Source organism: Hippocampus guttulatus, chromosome 14, assembly GCF_054856545.1.
Source record: "Hippocampus guttulatus isolate MCC_2025c chromosome 14, RoL_Hgut_1.0, whole genome shotgun sequence".
Classification (NCBI taxonomy): domain Eukaryota; kingdom Metazoa; phylum Chordata; class Actinopteri; order Syngnathiformes; family Syngnathidae; genus Hippocampus; species Hippocampus guttulatus.
In genome coordinates, this window is record NC_141274.1 from 7211611 (window position 1) to 7235528 (window position 23918).

The following is a 23918-nucleotide window of genomic DNA, read 5'->3' on the forward strand; positions in this document are numbered from 1 at the left end:
GCCGCCCTTTTACAGAATATTTGGGCGGTTAATTTAAAAAAAGATTTAAAAAAAAACATCACCCAGTTATCGTAACATAGGAAGTCACCGGCTGCACTTCCTGCGACACAGAAGGCAGAAGGGCATGTTGTCGAACAGACACAGATGGCAAAATACAAGAAAGGCTGATGAAATGCGGACATTTTGAGGATGCAGCGCCAACCCCCGTCTTGCTCTTAAAACGTGGCAGGATGAAGCATTATTGAGCAACCACTCAATAACTGGTGACTGTTCAAAACAGGAACTTTTAAAATGACATAAAAGCAAAATCATACACACTCAAAACACCAAATAGAACATGCATGCATTTTGTACAGTACATGCAATAGTGAGTATTTTATAAATGAAATCCAGTGCCTGGTGATGTCTTTGTGTTCCCGAATTTAAACGGCAATTCATTGCAAAGGATTTGCAACCAAGTAAGAAAAAGTGAAAGTTTGATTTATGATTGTTCATTTGTCCCATTACTTTTGGTCCCTTAAATAGTGGGAACTGTTGCAAATTTCAACACTTGTTCACCTGCTTTGGATTTAAATCAAAGCTGAAAATCTGCGGTGAGAACAAATTATTCTGTTTTCCTTGAGGTGGTGCTTGAACAACATGTGCAGACAGATTGTAGGACAAGACCCAGGCATATATTCTTTATCCACTGCATAAGATTGCTCATAATACCCCTGCCAGTGTATTTATTATGTAGTTATGTTAAGTAATATACTGCCCCCTCATGGACACCAGAAGCAGCACAATGTCAATGAGCATTTGATTATGCTATCACTATGTTTTTATCAAGTACAATATGGAAGAGCAATAGCGTGTCCGTTAATTTGAGCAGAATTTAGGACACGGGTATTTTGAGTGACAAGCATGGAACAAAGTGAACTCGTAATTCAAGGCACTCCTGTATATTGCCAAGGCAAAATGGACCACACCAATTACACAAATGATATGCTTTACACCGATAATATCTTTACGTACACCGAAACATGGTACAAGATCATGCCACTACCACACAATGAGTCTATTTAATGATGATAACATGTCATCCCGAATTTGCGCAAGTAGCACATGCGTCATGAGTCATGACGAGTATCTTTTTATGACGCTCCTCCCTCAGTGCAGCAGTGAGTGAGTCAGTCAGCCTTTCAAAAGCTGCTGATTGGCTTCGGAGCGCGAGGCCGCTGCCACCGCCACCACTTTGTCATATAATTGCAGGTTGCCCGAGAAACTGAAATTCTCTGTAATGGATGGCACCACAGCCCTTGGACCGGGTGGGAGGAAAAGGGTGCCAACAAATGGTCGATGACCATCTTCGGGCATTGTGGGAGATGGGAAATGGAATCTATGGGAATCTTCTCAAGATGCCGAATTTAAACCATTGAAATGATTCGGACGCTGTCGCCACCCAGATGACATCATCCAAAGATGAAAAGCAAGGAAATGTGATTTTACAGCATCTAGCCAGTCGTCCATTCCTGTCTGAAATGCGCACTGTTTTGCCGACAGGCTCGGTGAACATAAAATGGGGCGGGGGTGGGGGGGGGGGGCGGTGAATGAATACCGGTGGGGTATGAAATATTGAACAACTCCAATGAATGTTTGAGAAGCACTTAAAAGATGCGAGAGGAGTCATCAGGGGAAAAAAACGATTTTGGCTTTTTTTTTGTCTCAAGGTATTTTATATCATCATAGCGTGCCTCAAAATACCACTGGTGATGGTAGTAATTATAGAAAATTATATTTAATTTAATGTTATATATATATATATATATATATATATATATATACTGTATATCACACACACGCACACACCATTTATATATATACCATTTATATACATAGACCAAAAGTGTACTTATCTTTAAAAAAATGTAATAAGCAGGTCTAAGTTTTGGCGCAGGTGGTTTAATGGGATTTTGGTGGATTTGACCGAAACTGAGCTCCACGAAATTGTTTGATGGATGTCATCATATTTCATTTATAAATATGACAACAGAATGGGACAAACCCTCGGAATAATTGTCCAAATCAATTCATTGAATGAATTATTGTTATAATCATCTTTAAAAATATTTTAATAGCACCCCAATGACCACACCAAGGGTGTCGATTTGGTTGCTGCTCTTTAATTCTAAAAATAATAATTGTACATAAAGCATTCCAGATGACGATCATTAAGTTGTACCTAATATTGTGGCCTGAAATGTGCTGCAACCTCAATTCCATCATCCCCGAGCCAACAAAAGAGCCAGCAAGTGCGCCCGCGGCGTGACAATCAAACGTTGTAGCTATGTGGTTCGCTCAATCATAACGCCACATCACCAGGTCGCCATGGCAACAAGGAGTCAGAGCCGTGTTTGCGCTTTCCCCCCCACTAGATATGAAAAGGCATGTGAAAGAAGGGACGTTTAGGAACAAGTCATGGGATTAAGGGACAAGTCATGGAATCTTGGTGCGCAGATTGGGGATTATCACAGAGTGTCCTGCAATTATTTTATTTGCAGGGTTAAATAAATGTAAATCACATGGTGGAACTCTGCACTATTCGGATTGTCATTTTACTTATTATCACATTCTGCAATTTCCCCCAGCAGAGTTCAGATTGAATGTCCCCAATGTCCTCAAACGTGCTCCGTCCCATCTTGTCTTAACCATCTGCTGAGGAAGCTGCCATCAGCACAAAGTGACTCTCTCTTTCTCGCTCGCTTGCTCTCGCACACACCTCGGTCTCTATGCCTTGCTTGTCAGTCCAGCTGGTGGTTTACGTGTAGGCCTGTCAAATGCAGAGCTCCTTGGTACGGAGGCGGTGAGGACAAATAGATAATGAATAAAAGATCAACAGTGGGGCCATCGCGAGCTCGTTTTGCTGTATACCCGCCAACATGAATATGATATGAAAAAAAGTATGAACAGAAAGTTACAAACCTGTAAGTGTGCCAGGTTTTGACAAGCGAGGTATATGGAGAGTCCCCCCCTGAAATTTCACCGGGAGGCCAAATATTCCAAACTTTTAGTGAGTAGTGTAACTGTGAGGCAGTCTTGTCAAACACACAGCTACTGATCCCTGCAGAAAATCCTTCACACTCAAAAATGTGGACGCTATTTCCGATAGCTGCCGCATTTGAAACAACACACTCATCTTCATCTCGGCGGTTCGGGCCGGGCGCTCTTCCCGTCGCAATTAGCGAGGTTAATATCCCGGGCAGCACCTCTGAATGAAATCTGTGACTGCATGACTACGCTGGCTGAGTGATGCACCTGTTCGCTGTAATTAGCCGTGCGGTGCTTGTAATGAGCTGCTGTAGTCGAGGTTAAATTTAAAAGCACATCCCGCCACTTTGCCGCTAATGCTTCTGATTGGCGACCCTGAGCCAGGACTGGGGTGACTGGCTAATTTTTTCGTGCCACGAATCGGTGATACTGTTGCTCCAGGTAGGAGGCATCAAAGCAAAACGTTCACCTCGAAAATTTTAAAAGGTCTGTTGGGAGAGCAGTAGCTTTTACACAAAAACCAGCAAAGAACGTATTGAGATAACTGTAGGTGCTTTCCTTTCACACAGCAACACAGTAACGGTGATTCAGACAATTTATGTTTCATACTGCGATCCCGCAAACAGCAGCACCAGGGCTGTAAAAGCACCTGACGAAAAAAAATTGTCTATGCCTTTTACACTTAACGCAGCAAAGGCAGGATATTGAAAAAAACTGCGTGCTTTTACAAATCAACATGATATCGTTGATTGAGACAATTAATCTTTTCTTTTGCACAACCATTTAAAGTACGCTTGTTTTACACAGTCGTTCGAGAAAGTTTCTAAAAAAAACTCACGTACACTTTCCACAGAATCCAGTAAAGCTGGATATCGGTGCAAGTGTGGGCACTTTCACACAGTGAAACAGCATCATGGATGATGTCAGTCAAGCTTATTGTCGACCATGATCCCAAAAGGTTGCCATATAAGAGTCTTAAGAGAAAATTCTGAAAGAATCCACGTTTGCCTTTTACACAGCACCTGGCTAAAAGGAGGACATTGACACAATTGTGCGTGCTTGTACTCAGGAACACGGCATCAGTGAGTCAAACAGCTGTAAAGTGTCCATATCAGAGGCATAAAAGTAAGTTCAGGAAATGAGTAAAATTCGCCTTTTACACGTAACACAGAAATTGCCATCCCTCGCCTTCAGGTTTTCGCCGCAAGGCAACTCTTCGGGCCTATGCAAGAATGCGTCGTGGGCAAAAAAAGTCTTCTGTACTAATTGAAATCAAGGAGGCGTGCGTGGGGGGTGGGCAAGCGAGTTGCCATGGAAACACACGCGGGAAAAGTGGATGGGAGGCCTTCACATGAGGGAGACGGGTCAGGAGGGTTATGTTTCTGAAGCAACGCATGATGACATCACAACCGGCCTGACGTCAATTGACCAATGGTACCTTTCGATTACATCTAAACTTGCCGAAAACATAAAATAAATCAATTGGTATTGTATTTTCTCAAGCGTCATTTCATTTATTTCACTGAATTAAAAATATATCATTTCATCTGATTGGCGGACATGGACAAATTTTCATTGGGTTTGTTTCACCATAAAAAGAAATATTTTTAACCAGAGTGGGGAATATTTAAAAAATTCAAACGATATTAGTGATATAGTATTTTATTGGGTTTGACCATTTTATTTTTTTTCTAAAATGTCAACATTACTGTTGAAAATGTGAAAATTTAACTACATTTTACTTACATTAGCATTATTTAGGGTTTATGGGCATTTAATAAAAACAATATAAAATTCAGAAATTTGATTTGGACTAAATGAAAGAATTTGTCGTATTTTCTTGAACATGATCTGTAAATTTAACATTATCGGAGAAAAAGATCAAACTAAAGGGCATTCAATAGTTATACTTCTAAGGTTTTTATTGATTTTGATTATTGAGCCCAATAAAAAGAATGAACCTCAAAAGACATTAAAACCCATCTTTCAACGTAAGACATCTGTTAAGATATCTACATGTAGAATTCTGACATCTTGCCCAACACACACACACACAACTTCATTTTGTAGTCATGTTTCGGCGTCTGCACATCAGCCTCGCCCTAAGACTCCTTTTAAGTACAGACATCCAGTGGAGAATCTCCATCTTCTGGCTTATGTCACTTTAAAAATAACACTCCTGATCTTTGGAGACGCCGCGGGCCGACGATGCTCTGGTCGAGTCGCCATGGAAACAGCAGCCATTAAGCCCCCATTTGGCTATTTAGCTGAAGATCGAAGACGGGCTGTCGTGAACTGTGACCCCGCCACCAGCCTGCCCGCTTTCTTTTCACGTCTTAGCTTGAAACTGAAGGGTTTTGGTGCATTGTATACCAAAAGCCGAATGTACATTATATATACACTAGTTAGATGATAATATATGGCTATATTATAATGGGACATTACAATGGATCATAAATAGCTTTGGAAACATCCTGCAGCATTTGTGGCTAAGCGTACGTTTGAAATTGGGATGAAAGTGGTAGCTCGTTTCTGTGGAAACGACACTTCCGTCAGGCGCTACTGTCGGGACATGAGAAGGAATAATCATTTGTATTCTGCATGCATATAATTTCTACGTCTTTTTTTTCGGAGGCGGAACAAAAAAAAGAAACATGTACATTTCCCTTCTGTCCATATCTCTTCATGTGAGTACGAAGGAATAAGAAATGTCATATTTATATCTTATACATTTCAAAATTTGTTTTACTGTATATCCATCCATCCATTTTCCGATCCGCTTTATCCTCACAAGGGTCGCGGGGGTGTTGGAGCCTATGCCAGCCATCTTCGGGTAGTAGGCCGGGGACACCCTGAACCGGTTGCCAGCCAATCACAAGGCACACAGAGACGAACAACCATCCACGCTCACACTCACACTTAGGGACAATTTGGAGTGTTTGATCAGCCTGCCATGCATGTTTTTGGAATGTGGGAGGAAACCGGAGTACCCGGAGAAAACCCACGCAGGTACCTCTGCACTGTGAGGTCGACGCGCAGGACCACCGGGCCGCCCCATTTTTACTCTATATTATTTATAAATCTAGGCGTTTAATATGGACTGTATAATACAAAAGTGTTTTACATTTCTTATATACTGCATTTAATAATTGAGCAGGTTGAGTCTCACGGTTCTCATCTAGCTGTGTTCGATTGCTGTACTAAAACATAGACAGTATTTATGCTACTACTATGTATAAGAACACGTTCTACGGCACTGCCGGTGAGTCGCTCACCTTGACGCTAAGCATCCTAGCATGCTAAGTAGCATTTGTAAATAGTTGGAGCTAATTACGTTTTATCGTTAATGCTAGTTGTGTTTCCTTGGAGTGTAACGGTAGTTGTATTCGCTCTCTTTGACTTGTGCATCATTTTGTTGCAGGCTAAGTGAGTGTGGACCCAGTTCATCTCCGGACAGGATGTGAAACACTCGAGCTCCGTGGCCTGTGATGCATTCTGCTTAAAGGGAAAGACAAGCCCAAAATGTTCTTCACAACAAAAGGTTCCCCGCTCCCCCACGGCTCTAAATACGGCATTCTGATATTGGGATCGTGAATATGAATTTTTAAAAAAAACATCCATCTGCTTTTTTATCTGTCTCACGGGGGGCGGCCATTTTGCCACTTGTTGTTTTCTGATTTTGATCATGTGAAGTTTGCAAGCTGAGCCATGATTGGTCGCTACCTGAGCCCTGGACACCCGTGACGTCATTTTCAGTCGACAGCAAGTGGCAAAGCTGTAAAATTTGGAATCATTTTTCATCAGAGTGATGAACAAACATATTTTAATTGACAGACCAATCCAATTCTGATCGTAAAAATGTCATCAGAAAGTTGTCTATGGTTACAGCGTTGCATTTTTCTGCTCGGAATATAATTACCCATTCACGGATCAATCCACCATGGACTGACCTCTCCCTCTATCTTCCACTCATCCCTTCATCCATTCATCTGCTTCCGTTAAGTGGCTCCCATTTCATCATCACACTGGGTGAGCAGGCGTGTGTGTGTGTATGCGAGGCTTACAGTTCAAATATATAAAAATAAATGTACTATTATATACATGTGGGTGTGCGAAGACAATGTGTGCCTGTCAATGCGCCCGTCTGCGGATGGAGCGCCAGGAATTAACATGCTGCGCGCACACACGGGCATGTGCGCAGAAGCGGGCGACGAAAGGAAAGGGAAAGGAAAGCAAAAGAAAGGCGAACGCAGTAGGAGACGGATGAGTGATTGTGACATGATTTATAATGAGATCATTAACCTTGACGAACAGCAGCGACCACCGTCAGACGGACACCGAGCTCGAAAAAACACCTCACGCGCGCACAACTACCGGTGAGACGGCGAGCAAAAACATACATGGGGATGGAAAAGCAAGCAAAGGAAGACGATGCGCAATCCGGAGTGTCCGGCGCAACCCGGTTGGTGTGATGCTTGAACTGTGTCAAGTGAATTATTCATGAACTCAAAGGTGGGAAACACACAGCATGCAAAAATTAAACGGAGAATAGTACAGAATAGTACGCTTAAACTTTGTTTTTATTAATGCCATCCGAGTTGGAATATTTAACATGAAAACATTTTGATACAGTGAAGACAACAATGATTAAAATCTCCCTATGATCTCTGTAAACTACCACAACAAGAAGTGGTAACAAGGAAGAGAAAGAAAATGTGCCGACGTCATTGGTCACAGAGGCGCCATGCCTTACTGCGACAGAAATAAACTTCTCGGAAAGCGGATGATTCCTTTCAATAGATGATTCCTTTCAATAGATGATTTCCCATTTTACAATTCATTTCGATACATTAAATTTCCCCCCCCCCCCCGATATATTTGGCAATATACAAATAGGAATAGAATGGTGTGCAAAAATATTATATTCAGGTTAGAAAAGCCTGGTAGTTTACTTAAAATAAGGAGGGATTGAGATTGTCGTTCTCAATTTTCTTTGTGTAACATGAGGCAGTAAGAAAATGCAATATAAAGTTTCAGCCATCGTCATTGAATTTTCTTTCCATCTTTTGACCTGCCTGGAAAGGACAATCCTTCAACCTACCTTTCTACCGATCATCTACAAGGCAACCTATCTTTCCTCATGGCCAACCGTATTTCGACGCGAGGAGAAGGGCGCTGGAAGGGATGCGATTCGGTACTTTTTACAGTGAGAAAAGAAATAACCCCTTCCATTTACCTTACTTCCCCATCATCAACCAGACGACCTACATATCCTCAAGACATGTCAATTCTTGTTTTTTTGTCTGGGGTACCTCCGTCTGCATCAGCGTCCTGAATGACAGCTTTGGGTTTCGAGGGATCAGATCTTTAGCATTTGCTAGTGTTGATAATCCCTTCTATCGACTTACCACCTCACATCTACTAGCTTACCCGTCTTTCCCGAAGGCATCGTGTCTGGCAAGTCCTGCGTCTTGTCTGGAATTCATTGACTCACTCCAAAGTGTTTTGGATGGCCTGCCTGATCGCTTTATCCACCCGAGAGCAAAAACACTTTGAGCGGGATGCGACTGTTGAATGAGACTCTCCCTAGGTTACCAAGCGGAAATACGACCGATCGAGTAGTGGAGTCTTGATCAATTGACCTTATATTTAAAACTGAGGTCCATCGGTTTGGACTCCATGGTCCATCAGTACCTCAAAAAGCTTGGAATTCAGTCTTTCTTCCTCCAGTGCTTGTAGGTGCGCATGGTGGATCCGACTTGAATCTCAAACATGAAAGGAGTCTACACTTTGAGCATAACCCTAACCCAAAGACGTCAGTATCGAGCCATTCCAATACGCCATCAACAAGAAGGAGGCATCTTCTTAAGAACAACCTCCATCTGTGGGATTTATCCTTGATCGGATCAGACTCGTGTCAAAGCCTTTTCCCGGAAGCTGACGCATGTGGAGGTGCCCTGCCAACTAAATGCTGATCCACCTGAGTTCAGAGAGTTCATGACTACAGTGGGTTTTAATATCATCTACGGTCAACATTCTCAGTGCTCATTGCGGGGGTTTCTAGCCGCCTGGTGAGGGAAATCATCTATTAATAGCTGCACTGACAAATGTAATAGAGCAGTGGTACTCAATAGGTGGCTCCTGAGGGGCATCCGGGCCAACAGCGGCTTGTTTGTGGCCCACAAACCGTCGCTTCCCTTTTCAAGATCAGACGGGCTCAGGCGTTGTCTGATCTTGGTTGGGTCAGCACAAGTAATACCAGCATTTGTCGCCATGCCAACATTTGGCTTTGGGGAGTAAAAGGAATACATGTAACATAGTTGGTTTAAAAAAAAAAAATTGTAATCAGATTACACATACAAGTGAAAATGTTGATTATTTCCCCGGATTACAATTTCAATGCAGCATTCGACTGCTTTTAAGCTCGCGAGCAGCAGAAATGCATCAAGTGTCACAACACAGCTCAGTGGGCTACTGTGTCTCCACTTGCAAACCAGATGAGTATTTTTACCGTTCTCCTCCTGTGAGTACACGAGCTTAGTGTGAAAAACGCAGCAAAAGAACAGAAATGATAAATGACTTTCAGCTCATTCTTTCAAATAAGACAATTAAGCGCATATATGGTATTGCATCAACTTTGCCCATGTCCTCATGAATGCATCACACCGTCTCATTTCCAATCATTTTTTTTGATCATTGTAAAAGGCAACAATAAAATATATATTAAGAACATGTTTTGGACACCATTAGTGGGAGCTCCTGCTCCAATAAAGGCCTTCAAGTACATTTTTTCTTACATCAAAAATGATTCCATAGCTTTAGTTGGTAATTTGAATGAAATCTTTTTTTTTTTTTTTTTTGCATCAATGTGATGAACAATGAGTTGATTTGACAACAAATACATTTGCTGCAAGTATCATCTTGTTATTTTTCCACGGAACAACAAAGATGATAACATCTCCTGGACAATACCAAATTGCATTAAGTGAAATGCGATGGATCTCGATTTACAGTGAGAAATTTGCTCTAGTTGCTGTGCAAATGTTCCCATTGTAAGAGCAGTGGTCTTATTCAAAGTGACCACCCAAAAAATATTGTCACCCTCGTAAAATAATCGTCCAAGTCATATTTTGACAAAAACATTGTTAGCATTTTGTTGCCTCAAACATCTCAGGATTCTGGTCAGCTCTGCTAAAATTGGCTGCATCTTTAGTTAAACAGATCATTTTATTCAACCCTGAAATGAACTTATGACGAAATATAATAAATATTTCGTTCGCTTTTATGTATATTCAGAAACAAAAATTAAATGACTGAGACCATTATTTTAGGAAGGGGACAATAAGTCATTTCTACATAAATCTTCTTTATTGAACGACAAACATCAAAAAAATAAATTCAAAATTCCTCAGGATTAAAACCCTGTTTAGCATCACAACCAATCATATCAACTCCTCTTAACCACACAAATATACAGCTGTTGTGATTGGATGCTTCAGTAAATTCTCGCCTTCCTTCTTTTTGCAGGAAAAGGCCAATCTCTCACAACTAATAAGTAACTGAACTGAATCAATAGCTCCTTTGCTCCTCTGTGTAGAGCAAAGGCATATATATTTGAATGTACTCAGCATTAACGCAATAAAATTAACAGCAAAACATAAATTGGTGTGCAGTGATGGAGTAAAATCATCCCATTCCATGTTATCGTGTGTGTGTGTGTGCCTGTGCTGGCAATCCTGAATTGGTGACACTTTAATTCTACTACATGAAGAAAGAGAGAGAGAGAAAAAAAAAGATTGCATACTCTAATTCAGTGGACTAATGACAGATTTGATGTATTTTTCACCGGTTTCCTATGATTACATCACCTGATGTGCCTTAACAGTTCAAGATGTTTGCCCTCAGCATTGCCCTAGGTTGCGACGCTTCAAGTCGACTCTGCTACAAGTTACCTTGCACTCCCCGACGGCACTGATGGATGCGTCGACATCTGATTGACATGCTTTTCGTCTCATGAGAGGCCACTGGCATTCACAGCCAGATGATACAGCACCCTCTTGGAGATGAACCTGGATGACGGGAGAATGTTACACAGGGCATTGATGCTTTCCTTTATAAGCTTCAGAATGAAAAGATGGGGGCGGGACTGTGCAGCAAATGAGGACTCACCTCGAAAAGGAGTTATCAAAGATGAGGATGTATTCTCCTGGTTTTCGTACTTTCATTTCTCCCCTTATTGTCTCCTTGTGGGAGTTGCAGCGAGTCAGCGGGATCAAGACCTGCCAAAGGGGAAGACTAGTTTAAACGAGACATATGACACCACTTTTCCACAAATTAAAACAGTTCCCAGGTCTCTTCATAAAATGTCAGTGCAGTGCACTTACTGCCTTCCTAAACAGCCATGTGGAGAGCAGCTGACGTTGCGAATGTTTTCCAATATGCACTTGTCATCGTCACTGCCCACTACCGCGGGGTGTGCCAAGGCGGGGGTAAGTGATCGCAACTTTTGCTTTAACTGAAGCCGGAGCCTTTTTGTGTAGGTGCTCACGCCAAAGCCATGTCTAATATGAAAATGATGCTTGGCGCCATCTTGTGGCCAAGCAATTATGTTGAACTCAGCGGAGGTGCTTCATTTGGGCCGTAGCTTTGTCCAATAGTAAAAAACTGCTTATGTCGCCATCTTTTGGCATCTATAAGCAATTACAAACCCTTATGGGTAGGCATTAACTGCTATTCTCCGCCAAAAGTGGTATGTACATCGTTTGTGTGGGAGTGTGGGTAAGTGTAGGTGTGCCAGGGCTTCACCTTGGCCTGCTCCAGTGTCGTCTGAGCACTCTCCCGGAAAACAACGCTGAAGGAAATGCCTTTGGGTTCTGAGGTAAACGTCCAAGAGACGGTGGCACCGGGCCAGCCAGCGCTGATGGGCACAGTGCTGTAACAGCTCGACTCGATGAAGAGCTCTCGCGAGATGTCGCCAAAGTTGGAGATGTCGTCCACCGCGAAGCCAGATGCCAACCTAAATCAAGAGACCAACAAACGTCACAGTCAAAGTGCCGTAATATCACCAAGTGAGCCGTCGATACAGCTCGCTTGATCTCGTTTTGACAATCATCAAAACTGTGCCAGTAGTCATGTGGATGAGCAAAACGAAAGCCATGTTGCTGATCATTTGCTCTCATTCGGTTCGGGGATACTCGAGCCCTCCCAAAAAGTTCTGAAGCACTGATTTAGAATCGTCTCTGAACCTAACAGGCAGGATTTTTGAATAGGGGGTGTGAAGGGGAGCCTGAATCTCAGAACTGTGAGGCAGACATGGTCACCACTGGTACACTGCCTCATTCCCAATTCAGGCAAAAAAAAATGTTATGCTTCCCTCAAAGGATTACTTACATTTACAGTATGTGAACTTAACCGGTGCCTGTTTATTTCTTTGGTTCCAGGAAAGTAAATCTTATTTTCGTACAGTTTTCTCATGTCAGAGTTTCACGTGAGTGTTTCACTTCACTTCTCACTTCCCGTTTTGACACCGAACATGACCCAAAACATAAAAAAACATGTGACAGCATGTAAACAGGACTTGTGGTATAAAAAAAAAAAAGGGGGGGGGGGTAAATTTACGTCAGTTCTCCCGACTTGAGCAGGCCGATCTCGGCATCCTGCACGGTTCCAAATTGGTCCTCGGGGTTTTCTGATGGGACGTCTCCTGTGCTGGCACTGCTGCTGCTTCTGGACAAGACAAAAAGACACTTAAGCAGGGTACAAACATACTCATAACCGGGGTCTAATTTCAGCTTGTTTCCACCCTTTTGAGCAAATGCCAGATTGTAAAATGTTTTTAAAAGATTATCCTGAGAATTACACTTTGGTGTGGGGTGTGAAGTGTGAATAGTCAATGAAGATTAAGGTAAAAAAAATCTGCAACATCATAACTGACAAGTAACTTCTGGATGAATACTGCAGTATTTTGACACTTTTGTCCATACAAATATATTTCGATAGGAATACCTTCCAACTGCAACCTAAATGGAATTAATGTTGTTTCAGGAATCCTTATTTGTTATGAAGTGAGCTTCTGAGATTGGTATTCGGCAGCCAAGTGAGATACGTACAGCTGTGCTGCCTCCTGCTGTCCATGTCCAGAAGAGCAGGCGGTGGCAAACGAGTCACTGTCGGAGACACGGCTGACTTCCTCCTCTGTGATGATATCAAACATCCCATCCTCCACCTTGTCGCCTTCATCCGCTCCTGGGGAATAAACCATATTCAGCATTCAACATACATTGTGTCACGTAGGACCACAAACAGACTTCTCCTTTACCCAAGACGCTCGTAACAGCTCTCAGAGGCTGCAGCAGACGGCTCAACGCAGAAGCCGGCATGCTGGGGGAGTTGTCCTCCTGCGGGGGTCGCTCTGCCTCGAAACCGCGCTGATTGCAACACTCCCGGCAGCAGCGCTCTCTGGTGCCGCCCTGCTGGTTGGTGGCTGCATTGGCCAGGCAATAGTGGCAGAAAGGACGGCCACAAAATCTAGGGGGTAAAGAGTCACCAAAGTTATTCATCCATTATTCGTTTATAATGCATATGAAGTTGAGTGAACAATCGAAATTGTCCCTCGGTGTGAGTGCGTGAGTGTTAGTCAATGTGTGCCTTGACTGGCAACCAGTTCAGGGTTTACCCCGCCTACTGCCCGAATATGGCTAAGATAGGCTCGAGCACGCCCGTGGCCCTTGTGAGGTTGCGACTCGGATAATGAACAAAAGGATGTTTTCGAATACTGCATATCTCACCGAGGTCTCTAACATGAAACATTTTTAAAAATCTTTCTGTCACTTTTAAAACCTGGAAAATGCGAAATCAAACAACGAACGCACATTGTGCAGTGTCTAAATCTGTTGTTAACGTGGCGTCTGCCTGACCTGCAATTGTGCTTGCGCGGCCACCAGCCGAACGGGGTGTGGCAGCCCAGGCAGTAGTTGACGTCACGCTCCGTCTCCTCATCGCGCAGCTTCTGTTCAAACTCCAGCGCATCCGTCTTCTGCCACAGCACGTCTTTGTCCCTGCACAGAAATAACCCATAAATGAGAATTGCGGGAGAAAATACAGTTTGCAGTCAAATAAACTGATTCTGACCATGACACCAACATAGCGTACGTGTACCTGATGAGCTCCACCAGTCTTTCCTCCAGGTTGACCTTGGTTTGGTAGAGGTCGTCGAGTTCGGCGGCCGTCCTCAAATCCAAGTTCTGTTTGTCCAGCGTGACGCTCCTTAGAGTGTCCCTCAGCTCCCGGCAGGCCCGTCGAGTCGCATCAAGCTCCTCCTGGCATCTTTGCGCAAAATACCAAACAAGGGACAAAAATCTATTAGGAGTAATTCCCAAATGGCCTCTGTGCAGTTATTTGTATTTTTGAAGTTTAAAAAGAAGATAATCCTTGAGCAATAACACAACCTCAAGGATGAATAGAAACAAATATTATCGGGCAATTAGAAAAAAGAAAAAAAATTCTCACCTTGATAAGTTCTTTCTCAGATGGATTACCTCGTCGTCTTTCTGCTGAAGGAGATTTTCCGACTGGGCCATCTGAATGGTTCTCTCGGCGAGGTGGTGACGGTATCTTTGCACCTCAGCCTAGCAACAGTCACAAAAAATGTACATGAGGCTTCTAAGCAAAGATCATTGGAACACCTGCAGAGAGCTGCATCCATAAGATAAGATAAGAAAACCTAATTCATTCTGTCTGTGTCAGGGGCAATAATGCTCCATTTTGATTGACAACAACAGAAAGCTAATGATTTTAAATGTATTTTTTTAATTGTAGTTGCAGTGTACTGCAACAACAGTTAATCGCAGCCCATATTGTGACAGTGTCACACAGTAATTTTTATTTTTTTTTACTACTTCTGTATTGTTTTAAAATGCAGCTTTTGAGACAAAAAAGGAAGATTTCTAAAAGGTGAAATATTAGAAGAATGAAGGTTACTTTTGTGAAAGAAGGTTTATATTTTGGGGATAAAAAGTCATATTTTCAAGATAATGCTGTGTAGTTCTAGATAAATCGGGTAGTTTCAAGATTAAATTTGTAATCCTATGAAAATAGTTGCCGAGTTGTAAATTGCACTGTTATATGGGAACGTGTAGTAAGCATAGCAGAGGAACAGTTTTTTTTTTTTTGACTGCATGTAGAACAGGCAATGTCGAGGTTCTTTTCAAGTTCGTAGTAGGCTTCCTGTAGTTACTGTGTAATTGCATGCCAGGAATCGAGACAAAGCCACAGGCTGCTTAGCCCAGTTTTACGTGAGTGGTCTGATTTTGAAATGCACTTGTTATATAATATGAGTGTTTATCAAGAAAAATATATATTACCTTCACTTTGAAAATATCCAATGTATTTCTTGAATATCTATTACTTTAATTTTGTGGTGTACTGTAGCTAGTGTACAGAATCATTGCTATTGTTCAAGAAATCCACACTGAGGGGTGCAATATATTCTCTCACCTCCAAACGCTTTAGTTTCTTCTCCACCTCGACTGCGTTCTCCTGCTCACTCAACATCTGTAACCTTTCATCCATTAACTCTTCGTTGACACTCTGAAAGTCAACACAAAAGTATGATTACGGTCCTATTTTTATGCTAACCGGGTTGCTAAAAGCCTCGAAGCTCTGATTTGCTAGTCCGACCTGCAGTTGGCTGCTGTGGCTGATAGCCTGGTTGCTGAGCTCCAGGCGGAGAGCCTCGATCTCCTGGTGTCTCCTCCTCTGCAGCACCTCCGCCTCCTCCTGGACCTTGGTCAGCTCCTCCTGCAGCTTCTGCGTCATGGCCCAAAGATCATCCTGGTGACGGAGCTTGCTGAGGAGCTGACGATTCTCCCGGCGGAGCTGCTCTGTGCAGGCATCCAGTCTGGTGGCCTCCTGTGCGGCCTCCTCCTCCAGCGCTTGCTGCCTCTTGGAGAGGGTCTCCCACCGCAGGCGGGCCTCTTCATTCTCGGCCGTCAGCATGCACACGCGAACTCCGAGCTCGGCGGTTTCCGTGTTAGCTCGGTACAGGGCCTCCCCGGAGTCGCTGTTCTCGAGGCACAAGGCGTCATAGCGTTGCTTGAGAGTGTGTAGCTCCTCCCTGCTGGCCGTCACCTCGGCAGCCAGGCTTGCCCGAGCCAGGGCCTCGCAGTCTCGCTCGCGGATCAATGCCTCCTCGCGCTCACGAGAACGCAGGATCTCGTCGACGTGCCGCCTGTTCAGCTCCTCCACTTGACCCTTGAGCTGTTCCGCCAAGACTCGCAGGTCCTCTCTGGATGCCTCTGTCACCTCCTGAAAGGCCTGAGCTTTCATTCTTTCTTCCGTTCCAGCCAGGAGGTGAGCCCTGAGCTCCACCACCTCTTCCCTGAGGCGGTGCACCTCCCGAAGGTTAAGCTCCAGTTGAGCCTCGGCAATCACTAGCCTGAATGGAGCCTCTTTGGTCTCAGAGGTTAAATGTTCCTCATGAAGCTTGGGCATTTTCTCATTGCTCTCCGCCGCTCCTTTCTCATCATGTTGCTCCGAGGTCCTGTTCTCCAGCTCCTCAGCACGAGCCAGCAGAAGCCCACATTTAGCTGTCTGGTCTTTGAGCATGACTTCCGTTTGCTGGAATTTCATCAGCAGCTCTGCGTGGCTTTTTTGGGATACTGTGAGGTTCTCGGCCAGATTTGACACTTTGGCGTGAAGCAAGTCCTGCTCCTCCTGGGCCTCAGAGAGTTGTTTTTTCAGGGAGGACTGGACCTCAAGGAGTTCCCGATTTTCCTGCAGCACACTTTTCTGCTGAGCTTCCAATCGCTCTTTCTCAAGAAGAACCTTCTCGACAAGCTGCGCAAAACGGTGGTTTTCCCCCAGAAGCTTCTCCTCGCGTTCTTCCATGCAAAGATCGGCAGCTTCCACCCTTCCCTTCAGGTGCTTCTCAGAAGCCCTCAGAGCGGCGAGCTGGTCTAGCAAGGCTTCCCTTCCCTGAGTCATCTCTGCGATGGTCTCCTCACTCTTTTTGACCGCTTGCAGTATCGCAGTGTTCATACCCTTAAGTTCGCGGCACTCAAATTTGCAGTTATCAAAGTTGCCGGTTTCCTCACAGGCATTCCCATCGTTTTCATCGAGTCTAGAAATCAGACTTTCTTTCTCTACGTTCAACTTCTCCAGATGCTCTTCCAAATGTTTGATTCTCTCGGCGCTGACAGAAAGCTCTTTCTCTCTGCTTTTTAAGGTTTTCCGCAAGTCCAGCAGTTGAACCTCCAGGGTTTCATTCTGACTGTCTCTGGCAGTACATCGGCGCTCTATCTCGTCACGTTCCTCCTGCAGCCTGTGTCTCAGTTCCTCTGCCTGGCGCTCTCGAAACTCTAGCGAGGTCTGCAAGCCCTGCAGCTGCGCTCTTAAATTGCCACTCTCCTTCTCTTTCAGCGTCAATGCACCCTGAATGCGACCAACCGCGCCCTGGAGTTCCTCCAAGCGCTTGAGGGTTTCTGCTCGCTCATCCTGGCCACGGGATTTGAGGTCAGCCAATTTCTCCGTGCAGGTCCTCAACTCCTCCTCCTTCAGTTTGAGCTCCTGAGACACACGCTCACAATGCCTGGCCCGGTCCTCAGCCTCCTTCTTGGCCTCAAGCCTCTTCTCCTCTGTCGAGTTCAATTTCTCAAGGAGTTCTTGGATCTTCCAGGCTGATTCGCAGAAGCTGGTCGTTTGTTTGGTCTTTTCTTTAATAGTCTTGTCCAGCTTAGAGAGGAGCTCCATATTTTTGTTTTCAGTAGCTGCGAGTCTGTCTTGAAGTTCACAGTTGTTTTCTTCCCAACACGTTTGATAGTGGTTGCGGACATCCATAGTCGTGGTGACTTCTGAAGGATCTGGCAAACTGGTCTTCTGAGTTGCTAGCAACGGGCCCTGAAGGTTCTTCACGACATCTTTCAGCCGGGCAGCCTCTTTGCCTAAGTCGTCCACCTGTCCAAGAAGCTCTTGCTTCCTGAGCTCAGACTGGTCGAGCTCGATGCGGAGATTCTCCGCAACACTGCGAAGGGATGGTTCTGCTGAAGCAAAGTCCCCAGGGAGACTAAAGTCTGGAATTGAGACCTCCTGTGACTGGATGGTTGATGGAAGAGGTCCTTCAAATCGTATTCAAACCAAAAATAAATACATTTCATATGTAGTGCTTTATACCTGGACCAGACTGTTGACGCTGGAGCAACGACTGGGGGGTCTCCACAAGAGTCCTAATGAGCCAGCCCCTAACGTCCGTCTTTCATGAAACCAAAAGGGGGAAAATAACGTTTTATATAAGTAACGCAGCTGAAAAAACTGGAGATGTCTTCATCTTTACACCATGTGCTATATCGGCAGTACCAACATGTCGTTTTTTTTCTTCATACGTGGGGTCTGATTTTGTGAATCAGTTAAAATCTACGTGATGGATTTTATTTTATTTTTTTAAGACCAGACAAATGTCCTCATTTGAAATGGTGAAAAACAATTCAGAACCAGGCAGTTCTCAGTCTTTGCCCAGTTTTTCAGCAATTATCATCAAACATGTAGACTGTGTTTTTTAAGATGTTAAATTACTGTGCGTGATCCAGCGATGCCTCTGAAAAAATATATATATCGACAAGTCCGCACAGGTTACCTGGCAAAGGCTGGCCAATCAATGTCAAGATCGTAACCTCGGGCAGCAACATCAAATTGGATCTGGTTGAGATCGTACAGGTGGTTTACGATCTTTGAGGTGAGGCTTGGGTCAAGGAAGGGGCTCCGGGCGTAGTACCAGTCACTAAGGGAAGATAAAATTCCGCAGGTAAACAAGGAGGTGGGGGATCGGCGTCACATAACTTGACTGGAGTCAGACTCCAGTTGCCACTTTTAGGACTTGCGATTTGCTTGTCTAAAACTTGTCAAAGTCTTGACTTGACTTGAATCACCTAACTGGACATATCATACTGGTTGCATTAGAAAATATGAAAGGCCAAATCAGTGTGTTTTTGTTATTCAAAGAAAAGTAAACATTTCTTTTTGTGTAACATGCAACATGAAACTCATCGATCAGAGACACTACATTTACATCAGTGACCTTTCATTTGTCAGACGCAGGTTAGATTCACAGTTTAGCTCACCAAGAGCTTATCAAACATAAAAGTGGCGTTTGCCGTTTTAAAACTGGATAGCCAGATTTGAATGGTGCCTCAGTTCATTCCTCCTTTTGCCCTTCCCATGACCAAAGCCATGCCCGTCATTAACGTGCACGTACATAGACAAGCTGATTTTACCCACGAAAATTACCGGTACATTGCTAGTTACATTGCACGTGCACAGCAAATGGGGGACACCTCTTTGGTCATGCCTTCTGCCAGAACAGTCTCTGATTGATTTGTTTTGAGGCGTTAGATATTAAAATAAGAATGAAATAAATTAGAAGCATAAAATATTTTTTTAAATACTCTACTTTCAGGTCATACAGACAGTTTTATTTTTGAAAATAGCATTTCTTTTTAAACAGACGTTATTTTAAAGTCATGATTGCAGTAAATATTTGATTGAAAACGAATTCAACGATACAAACATAAAACAATGAAATGGGAACAAAAAGCAAGTATGGCAGAAGCATGCCTTTTTGGTGCCGCCTGACCACATATTATGCCATTGTACAGGCTATTTTTTAACGTGCAGCTCACAATTTTTAACCCATGTATGCCATAATACTATATTGACGAGTCCTGTATAGATACAAAGGAAATGTTTCCACTGGAATATGGTAGACAATCGTTTGCTTTCATCAGGGTTAACTGAAATGTGGAATTAAAGACACTCATTATAGTGTGGGAAACAAGTCGCAGCTGTATGGTTCAATGGGAGTGGATGTTCGCTCAGTGAAAAGAGAACCGAGACATAATTTGGGAAGAGGGAGTCGTATGAGACCGCTACTCACCTTGTGACTTTCTGATTGATGAGACACTGCTGCAGTGTGTCGGCAAGTCGCTGGTGAACCAGTAAGTAGCGGATGAAGGCCCTTCCTTTACCCAGTGAGGTTCTTAGCTGAGAACGCATGCGCAAATTACAAAAAATAATTTGGACGAGAGATGACAAAACAACGACCTGTGCATCATCCAAATTGACTAATCCAATGAACAGTAATCTGAAACGAACCAGTGTAAATGCCTGGACAAAAGAACCCAAATTCAGGGTGTCAAAAAAAAACACAATACAGTTGTCATCAGCACACCGAGCCGTAATCTGTCGTGTCAATCTACAAGATGATTTCTCTCAGGCCTTAGCAGATGGAGGGATTTACGTAAAATGTACAACTTTCAGGTCTGTTGCGAGGACACCAGCTGGAGACTCACCGATATTTGTGTGCAACAGAACGTAAACAAAGGCCTCTAGGAGTTGGGGTTTTATTGACGTATGGCGTACTCTAAAAATGAAAATGAGACACAGGCCACTGAAACACAAAAAGTCTGAACTATTATTTTTATAACTGTTTTGTTTCACGGCTACTTCATAAGAAAGAGTATGTTGTTTTTATGTATTTGATGGCCAACAGTAAAAACATGGTCGTTCTAAATGTCTCCACATGGAAATCCCCTTTACAAAATGCTCTTCAGAGACCCCCCAAAAAAATCTTCAAATAAATTGCACATGAACTAGTCAGAAAAACCAATCACTTTTGACAACAGCTATATGATCTACATAAACTGTGAAGCTTACCACTGTGAATTCCGAGGAATAAACGGAGGAAGAGTAGTTGTAGTTGAAAGAAGGCGAGTCAATCGGTCCAGAGTGACTGACCGAAGGATTAGTTAGATGATAATGCGCCCTGTGTATTTGTGTCTGTGCTTGTCTCACGCGGCATACAGCATCTCAAGTGTGTGTGTGTTGCAGAGCAGGATTACCTCAGGGATGGACTTTACAAAACGAATGCCATCATTAGCACCCTTGATCTTAATCAGGCAGTCGCAGAAGTAATCCCAGTAGTCTTTTCTTTGGCCGAGAAAGGTTGTCTTCTCCTTCAGGTCAAACTGTAAAAACACACAGTGTTGTATTGAACTATTTGATGGCCACTCAGCAGTGTCAAGGAGACGTTTGCATTTATTTCCACAAATTAAAAACGTTCGCAATTGTCTTAGACATGCTTTTGTAAAGAATACCCAGAGGAGAGAGAATTACAGCCTCGCTAAAATTAGCCTGTATAGAGGGGGTGGTCCTGTCTCATAAAAATGAGTCACTTCTCAACCCACACCCTCAACCGTGGGGTCAACAGCAAGTATGGTTTAATTATCATGACGACATGGAGTGGAGCAAGTCTAAAAAAGGCAGTTGCAGACTGCAAAATGCATCAGGACAGTTAAAGCTTGGATTGCATTTTCATTGGTGGAGGACGCACTTCACCAGAGACTCAACAATTTGCATCAAACTTATCAGGTATCATACCTGCAGCAAGTACTCCAGTTTGTAGAAAAATTTACGCAGGTTGGTGCTGTCATCGGTTACGGGCTCAGCGTACTCTTTATGCTCTTGACTCAGCTGAAACACAGCATCTAAAAAAAAATAATAATAAAATTTAAAAAGAAAGAAAAATGGCTCACACATGTCCCTTGCAATATCAACATTCACTTTTTATGACCTCATTGTATCCCAGATGTTTAAATCCTACCTATCTAATTTGTAATTTTCAGAGTTTTTGCTATGTCACTGGATTTTACTGTGATTCATTTTTCGACACCGACTAACAGAACACATTACATCAGACTTTGTATGTGCTACAACAGACTTCAGATGTCAAAACATATCTCTCACTTGCATGTCTTGTATTGGTATTATACAAAAGCTGTATTTTATATATTATACAAATAAAATCAAGATAAGGGCGGCCCGGTAGTCCAGTGGTTAGCACGTCGGCTTCACAGTGCAGAGGTACCGGGTTCGATTCCAGCTCCGGCCTCCCTGTGTGGAGTTTGCATGTTCTCCCCGGGCCTGCGTGGGTTTTCTCCGGGTGCTCCGGTTTCCTCCCACATTCCAAAAACATGCATGGCAGGCTGATTGGACGCTCTAAATTGTCCCTAGGTGTGAGTGTGGGCGTGGATGGTTGTTCGTCTCTGTGTGCCCTGCGATTGGCTGGCAACTGATTCAGGGTGTCCCCCGTCTACTGCCCGAAGACGGCTGGGATAGGCTCCAGCACCCCCCGCGACCCTAGTGAGGATCAAGCGGTTCGGAAAATGGATGGATGGAAATCAAGATATGACCAAGATTTCGGGTCCCCGAAAGGACCACCATTCAAAAGTGCTTCATGTGTGATTTAATTTCGATACTTTTAGTCCTCCATTCAGGGAGGATGGAGCAGAGATTCAAAAATCAAACCTTAGAACTGTGGGGCAGCGTGCTAACCACACGGAAGGTATTGCAAACTGCAGACTACAACTCTAATATTAGATATAGCACCGTATTAAAGTGGTAAAGATGATGCTGTGCTGCTGGTGTGTTCGTATCTTTATTACCATTGAGATCTCTGATGATCCTTTGCAGCTGATTTTGGCCAACTGAGGAGCATGAGGAGGTCATTATGGAACTAAGAGAAATTTAAAAAACAAACCTTGTTACTCCAAACTACACAAATCAACAACAACATCAAAATAACAATGATGTCTTTTTGTGTAGCCGAGTCTCTGGAAAGACTAGACTGGACACAAAATAATTTTTATGTGGGCTTTATTCCCGACTGAACAATGAGAAATTGTACAGCTTTAAGATGAAAGTCTGAGAAAATTATCTAACAGATTAAAGACAATTACGCCACAATAGACAACAGAAAATGGATGGATGGATGGACAGACAACAGCAGTGGCTTGCTTGATAAGGGAAGAGAAATAAAAATACATTATTTCCAAGCCCCAACAATCCATGAAACTTAAAAGTGCAGGCCGACTAATCATTACAATCCAATGTGATGAGAGGACACACTTACTCGACACTTTCCGGCATGTTGGGCACAGTTCAACGACTACCCTCCTTCACATGCATGTCATCCTTACTCCACTTCCTGGTCTGATTCCCACACGCTCTATATGTTCCCGCGTGTTTTGATCTATCGTGGCTCTTAAAGTGACAGTGCTACATTTATTAAACAAGGCAGCCTTCACTACAAAAGTCTAAGTATGGTTCACCTGGTTACATTTGTAACCTGAAAGACACTATAATGCCTCGAACTGTGCCGCTTCTGTGGGATAAGTAGTGTTCTTTTCATTTCAGCACAGTTCCCAAGCTGACAGGCACGGGACCATGCAGGCCACGGAAACGGCATTTTTTTTACAACACCTAAACTCTTTTTGTCAGTGTTTTTATGTCATTTATGACCCTCTTTGACATCGACACGTGAGAGGAAACGTCCAAAAGCTATTTATAGCAGAATCACCTGCTATTGCCTCCCCACTTCCGGGTCCCTAAAATGTCCATAAGGTCAAATTGGCGTTCATGGTGATAGTAAAAGGAGAGAAAAATACCTTATCTCACAAACGTTGACAAAATCATACTTACTTGACGTGAAATAGTCCAGAATGGCCACTATACCGTTACCTAACCGAATCTTGGTCTGATCAAGGCGGGTACCATTGCATGATTGACAGGTAATTTTGACCAAACGGGGTGACCGCGGGTCTCACAATGCTGCAAGGTTTGGTTGAGAGACATAAACAAACAACTAAAATGAATGTTGAGGAAATTTAAAAAAGAAAGAACTAAAAAAATAAAATAAAATAAAAAGAAACGTTGTACGTCATAGTTCATACGGTTTTTTTTCATTTTTCAATCGTATCAATTAAGATTTTAAGTAAAAGGGGATATTAAACTACAGTATTAACGGACACTACAGTATTGTAATATTTGAATAAGCGCATCACAAA

At 43.3% G+C, this 23918-nt stretch overlaps 1 protein-coding gene across 1 annotated transcript; it reads right to left on the bottom strand.

Moving 5' to 3' along the window:
- Positions 1–10979: 10979 nt before the first annotated feature.
- LOC147194754 (FYVE and coiled-coil domain-containing protein 1-like) lies at positions 10980–23619 on the bottom strand. Its single transcript, XM_086129531.1, has 18 exons — positions 23554–23619; positions 22518–22588; positions 21454–21560; positions 20916–21041; positions 19952–20058; positions 18656–18799; positions 18196–18274; positions 15706–18117; positions 15523–15615; positions 14536–14654; positions 14185–14352; positions 13944–14084; positions 13346–13554; positions 13137–13272; positions 12646–12753; positions 11833–12043; positions 11197–11306; positions 10980–11096 (listed from the first exon to the last, which is right to left on the bottom strand). Exons 2-18 carry the CDS (start codon positions 22579–22581, stop codon positions 11039–11041), a joined length of 4392 nt encoding a protein of 1463 aa, XP_085985657.1. The 5' UTR covers positions 22582–22588; positions 23554–23619; the 3' UTR covers positions 10980–11038.
- Positions 23620–23918: the final 299 nt, after the last annotated feature.

Excerpts from the sequence above, each read along its gene's own strand:
- LOC147194754 (XM_086129531.1), bottom strand. The coding sequence starts at position 22,581 with ATGACCTCCTCATGCTCCTCAGTTGGCCAAAATCAGCTGCAAAGGATC. Across the intron at positions 14,353-14,535 it reads CTGAGAAAGAACTTATCAAG|ATGCCAGGAGGAGCTTGATG; the intron begins GTGAGAATTTTT and ends TTTTGCGCAAAG. Across the intron at positions 12,044-12,645 it reads CTCAAGTCGGGAGAACTGAC|GTTGGCATCTGGCTTCGCGG; the intron begins GTAAATTTACCC and ends CTCTTGATTTAG.